We start from the raw sequence: 5,504 nt of genomic DNA, 5'->3' as shown, positions 1-5,504 counted from the left end.
GTTTGCTTGTATCACGGTAGAAAGGATCCTATTTGATTGCGTTCTAGCGGTTAAACATTGCTTATGCTCTCATGTATGAGAGGCTTAAGTGTTAGTTTGTTTTGCGGTAGAATGAATAAAACATTGTTCTTTTTTGAAAAAGGGTTTCAATTGCGCGAGGGAGAGAAAATAGGTTTGATTGGTTGAAGTGGTTTTTAAGAGGACGAAGAAAGCTCAAGCAATATGGCGTGCGCCAATCATTCACTTATTCGAGGAGTAGCAAGGTGTGCGCCTTCCGTTCCCTTTTCGTCTAATTTTGATATTTTTAAAATTGTTTGTGGAAGACGTATATCAGCATCGAGGAGTGCGCCTCCCACTTGATTTCTCGAGGAGCAGTGACGTATGCGCATCTCATTTGTTTATCCAAGTTTTATTAGAGTCTTTTACTCGGAAGACGAAAGTTCGAGCAATATGGTGCGCGCCAGTCACTCACATATTCGAGGAGCAGCGAAGCGTGCGCCTCCCATTCCCTTTTTCAACCGACTTTATTGAGAAAATGATGTAATCTAGTTTTAATGTGAAAATGTTTTAATTGAGTTGTAAAAATGGTTTAAAGAAAAGTCATGCAAAATAATCGAAAATATGTAAAATGAAATGGTCTACACAAATTGTAACGTGAGGTCACGAAATGGACTTGGTCACGGACCTGTCACGTAATGTAACACGAGGTCACAAATTATTTCGTAAGGCCATAAATTCTTTCGCGATGAAAGGAGTTCTTTTATAAGGCCACAAATTCTTTTTTAAGGTCTCGAATTCTTTCGCAAGGTCGCGATTTCTCTCGCAAGGTTGCGAGTTCTTTCGTAAGGCCATGAAAACGTAATGAAAATAGAAACCAACGGAAGGCCTCGAAAGGTTACGTACGAAAACCAACTTAAGTCCATGAAAGGTTACGTAACCAAAAGCAACGCATGACTAAGAAAGGTTATATGACGAAAAATAACGCAAAGCCACGAAAGGTTACATAACAATAAGCAACACAGGGCCATAAAAGGTTACGTAATGAAAAGTAACGCAAAGCCATGAAAGGTTATGTAACTAAAAGTAACACAAGACCACGAAAGGTTAACATAACGGAAATTAACTCAATGGTAACGCAAAGCAACGCAAGGCCACAAAATGTTAACGTGTGCAAAGCAACACAAGGCCACGAAATGTCAACAACCCAACAACAAAAACAAAAACAACAACAATAGTATGAGTAGTGATGCTTGACTTACCATATCTATGAAGAAGAAGTAAAATAAAATTATATGGATCTCTGAAAAAGAAACGAAAGTCCTAAACACATAACATCTTCATATTGAAGATGATATGTGTTAATGATTCTCGTTGTTTAGGGCTCGTTATTTATCTTCGTTAGAGTTATATTTGTGTTATTTAGACAAATGATACCGAATGCTACAAGCTAAAATTATATCTATATCAGAGAAACATATTCATCTCAATTGGATAGAAAATAGAGGTGAAAAGTAGCGTAATTTTAGATTAAAATCTCAATTGGATAGAAAATAGAGGTGAAAAGTAGCGTAATTTTAGATTAAAAATTAAATATTCAAGAAAATGTCACCTTTAATGAGATAAAAACATAATCTGAAGCTGATGGGATTCGAAGTACACTGAATATGTTTATCCCTTGATTTTCAAAATAACCGACGAAATATATTGTATATTTAAAAAAAGGGTTAAATACACTTTTCCCCCCTGTAATGTTAGCGAGTTTAGGGTTACCCCCCTGGTAAAGTTATTTTTTCAATACCCCCCTTATGTTATGTAGATTCCTTCATAGAACCCCCTAATATCCAGGTGGCATGGAATCTTGGTTTTTTATTTCAGACGTGGCTTTTTAATTTTTTTATTTTCACATGTGAATCTTCATTAGGTCTCCAGCATGGCATAAACTAGAAATTAGGGTTCCAAATCCATCCCTCTCTCTCTTCGTGAAATCCATCCCTATCCCAAATCCATCCCTCTCTCTCTTCGTGAAATCCATCCCTACCCCAAATCCATCCCTCTCTTCATCTTCGTCCGTGTCCCCTTCATCTGGGTTATGGGTGGCAGCAAGGCATCTTCCACGAGTGAAGTTGGAAACGGCTTACCAAGATGTGGATGCAATGAAACCATGAAGTTGTTGGTCTCCAAGTCAATTGAAAACCCCGGTCGCAAATTTTGGAAATGCAGGAATAATATGGTGAGCAATTTTGAAGCATTTTATTATTTTGAGTTTGATTTCGAAATTAATTGTTGGTGGTGTTTGTCTCAAATTGCAGAATGGGTGCGGTTTATTTTTGTGGGATGATTTGGTCAGTGAGTTTGCAGTGAAAGAAACCAATCCGTCCGGATGCCGCCAATGTGAAGTCAACAAGGCTTATTTGATTGAATTTGCTAAAGAGATTGTTGAGGAGATAGATTGCAGAGTCGGAAAGCTTAACAAGTTAGAAAAACTGAAGAAAAAGATTGCAATGGAAAAGAGGAAAAATTTATGGTTAATGTTTGTAATTGGTCTGTCATGGATGTTGATAGCAGCTATGGTTAAGTTAGTCTAATGAGTCTGTCATGTAATTGTTATGTCATTAGTGTTTTTCAGCAATGTAATGTTGAACTTGTAATGTGTTCATCAATGAAATGTAATCTGTTCATCAATCTTAAACTGTCAGTGCAGCATCATTATTTGATTAAACTTTCAGCATTCAATCTACCAATAATGACAGAAAAAAGTTATATCATAATGAAAGAGCAAAATTGCAAAATCATCAGTAAACTACAGAACAATTTTATAGTCAGTAATTCTAAAGAAAATATGACATAGTAAACATATAAATAAATTGAAATATATTAATGTAGTCTATCTCTTAAACTTTTTCAGTGCAGAATTCAAGGTGAATGTAATTAAATACTTTGGCTTTTTCTTTAGGTCCTGCAGAATTCATGGTTTTGTTGTAAGATTAGTGCACAGACTAGCCATGGCTCTCTGCAGAATTCATGGTTTATGAAAAACAAGAAAAAAATGTGACAGACTAGCCATTGTGTTTTATAGACAATACACACCAATAATGTTAAACTGATACATTAGAATTGATCATCACAGTAAGTGCATATGTTTGTTACAAAAGGATTACAAAATACATGTCTTCAAAGATCAGTTGGCATTACAAAAGAGTTTTCCAAAAGGATTACAAAATACATAGCAGAAACATAATAATCAGTCCCTCATTTTGAAGTGGGTATGTCTTCATTTTCTGGTAGGGTAATTGGTTTGTCACTAGATATTCCTTCACCTGTTATGGGTCTTTTAAACCAACTCAACTTGATCCTCTCACTTTGCCTTCTTTTGATGATAGGTTTTTTTTCAACCCTTTTTCTGGATTGTTTTGTGATTGAGGCAGCCACACTAGATCCTGTTTGACTCATAATAGTTGGAACAGGCATATCAGTTGGAGGTTGTGGATCAGTTGGAACAGGCACATTTGTTGGAACAGTCATATCAATTGCAGTTGGGGCAGGCATATCAGATGCAGTTGGCATATCATTTGCAGTTGGCATATCAGTTGCAGTTGGCACATGTCCTTTTTTAGGTTTTCTCTACAATGTAAGACACAATGTATGGTTGTCATCACAATGCATATCACAATGAAGAATGTAAGACAGAATGTAGAATGTAAGACAAAATGTATATCACAATGAATTACCTTTCTTTTAAGTGCATTGGGATCCTGAGTGGTAGCCTTACAAGTCATAGCATTGTGACCAAAATTATCACATTTGGTGCACTTATATGCAACACCAGATCTTCTCTTCCTTGCACCATCCTCTCCACTTTCTCTTATCCTAATCTTCTTAGGTCTACCAGGACCATTTTTATATGCAGGTGGTAGAGGTGGTTCCATCTCAACTTCTGGCCACATATCTTGACCATTGATTGGACTTACTGAAAATCCATAACATAGTGCAAACTTTTCTCTTGTGTAACAAGCATCAACAAATTCATCAGGGTTTTGCTTTCTATAACTCAGAGCAGCTACAGCATGCCTACATGGAATTCCTACTAATTCCCAAAAATTACAACTACATGACCTTTTAGCAATGTCAACAATAAATTCATGTGTGTTGTAACTATGTGTAACCTGAAAAGTCTCAGCAATTGACCATGTTGGCAACCAATGACCACTCCTGAACACCTCATTATCTAACCTTCTCCTAGGTATTGGCATCACCTTATGTGGCCAATTTTCTAGTTTACTTGCAGAGGTGGATAACCTATTCATCAGATATTTTCTTATCCACTCACACATTGTGAGTATAGGTTTGTCCCTAGCAGCTAGAATGGTAGCATTAAAAGACTCTGAGATATTATTCATCAATGTATCACATTTAGGGTAAAAAGAAAAGGCATGCTTACACCAGCTTTTGGTAGGAACAGCCATCAACCAAGTCCAAGCATTGGGATCTGCATTCTTCAATTCATTCATCTTTTGGACCCATGCCTGATAGTATGTGGCTTTAGCAGCTCCCATCATTAAATCTCTAATAAGGGCTCCTCCACCAAACCTTTTCTTGAAATTAGCATACAAGTGCCTAAGACATAATCTATGCTCAATAGTATCAGACAATTCTTCAAATACAGCCACAAGTCCCTGATACAAAATAGAAATTTTTCCAACATTTAGAGAATAGAATAATTTGCAACAGAAAGATAGAGTTAAATACATACCTTCTGTTGATCAGAGATAAATACATATCTTCTATCCTGACCAATGTCCTCCATTAGTAGTTGTATAAACCATCTCCAACTCTCCTTTGTTTCATTTTCAACCACACCAAATGCCAAAGGGAAGTATTGATCATTAGCATCCCTGCCTACAGCAATAAGTAACTGTCCACCATACTTGGTCTTTAAGTGACATCCATCAACCCCCACAAATGGTCTGCATCCATGAATAAAGCCTTTCTTACAGCCATCAAAACAGAAATAAAATGACCCAAACCTTGGTTGTATGGATGGACTAGGTCTTTCTACATTTATCTTCACAGTGTTGCCATGGTTTACCCTTCTTAGTTCTTCTGCATACCTCCATATGGAAGCATACTGATTGTCAGCATCACCTTCAATTATCTTCTTGGCAATTAGCTTAGCCCTCCATGCTTTTGCAACAGTAATACCCACAGAATATGTTTGCCTCATATCTTGGATGATGTCTCTTATCCTGACTGTATCAGAAGTTTGCATCCTCTTTACCACATGCTTGGCCACCCACTTTGAGCTAGCAGACTTGTTGTTCAAAACCCTAGCACATGTGTGCTTATGTACAAGTGTTTTTATAGCAAAAGTCTCCTTGTGGCCCACCTTAGAGCATAAGACTAAAAACCCACATTTATGCTTACACACCACCCTTACCCTATCTCCCTCATTTTTCACAAAAGAAATTTCCCTCCCATTAAGCACTGACCACTCACGGATAGCTGCC

The 5,504-nt window shown here is 37.0% G+C and overlaps 1 protein-coding gene across 1 annotated transcript; it reads left to right on the top strand.

Annotated features, from left to right (window-relative positions):
- Nucleotides 1–1,861: 1,861 nt before the first annotated feature.
- LOC127095202 (uncharacterized) lies at nucleotides 1,862–2,585 on the top strand. The gene is made up of 2 exons (XM_051033924.1): nucleotides 1,862–2,230; nucleotides 2,310–2,585. The coding sequence occupies exons 1-2, from the start codon at nucleotides 2,090–2,092 to the stop codon at nucleotides 2,583–2,585; spliced, it is 417 nt and encodes a 138-aa protein (XP_050889881.1). The 5' UTR covers nucleotides 1,862–2,089.
- Nucleotides 2,586–5,504: the final 2,919 nt, after the last annotated feature.

The sequence above is a fragment of the Lathyrus oleraceus genome, chromosome 1, assembly GCF_024323335.1.
Source record: "Lathyrus oleraceus cultivar Zhongwan6 chromosome 1, CAAS_Psat_ZW6_1.0, whole genome shotgun sequence".
NCBI classification, from domain to species: domain Eukaryota; kingdom Viridiplantae; phylum Streptophyta; class Magnoliopsida; order Fabales; family Fabaceae; genus Lathyrus; species Lathyrus oleraceus.
Note: the sequence above shows the minus strand (reverse complement) of the source record. Positions and strands in the feature narration are given on the sequence as shown.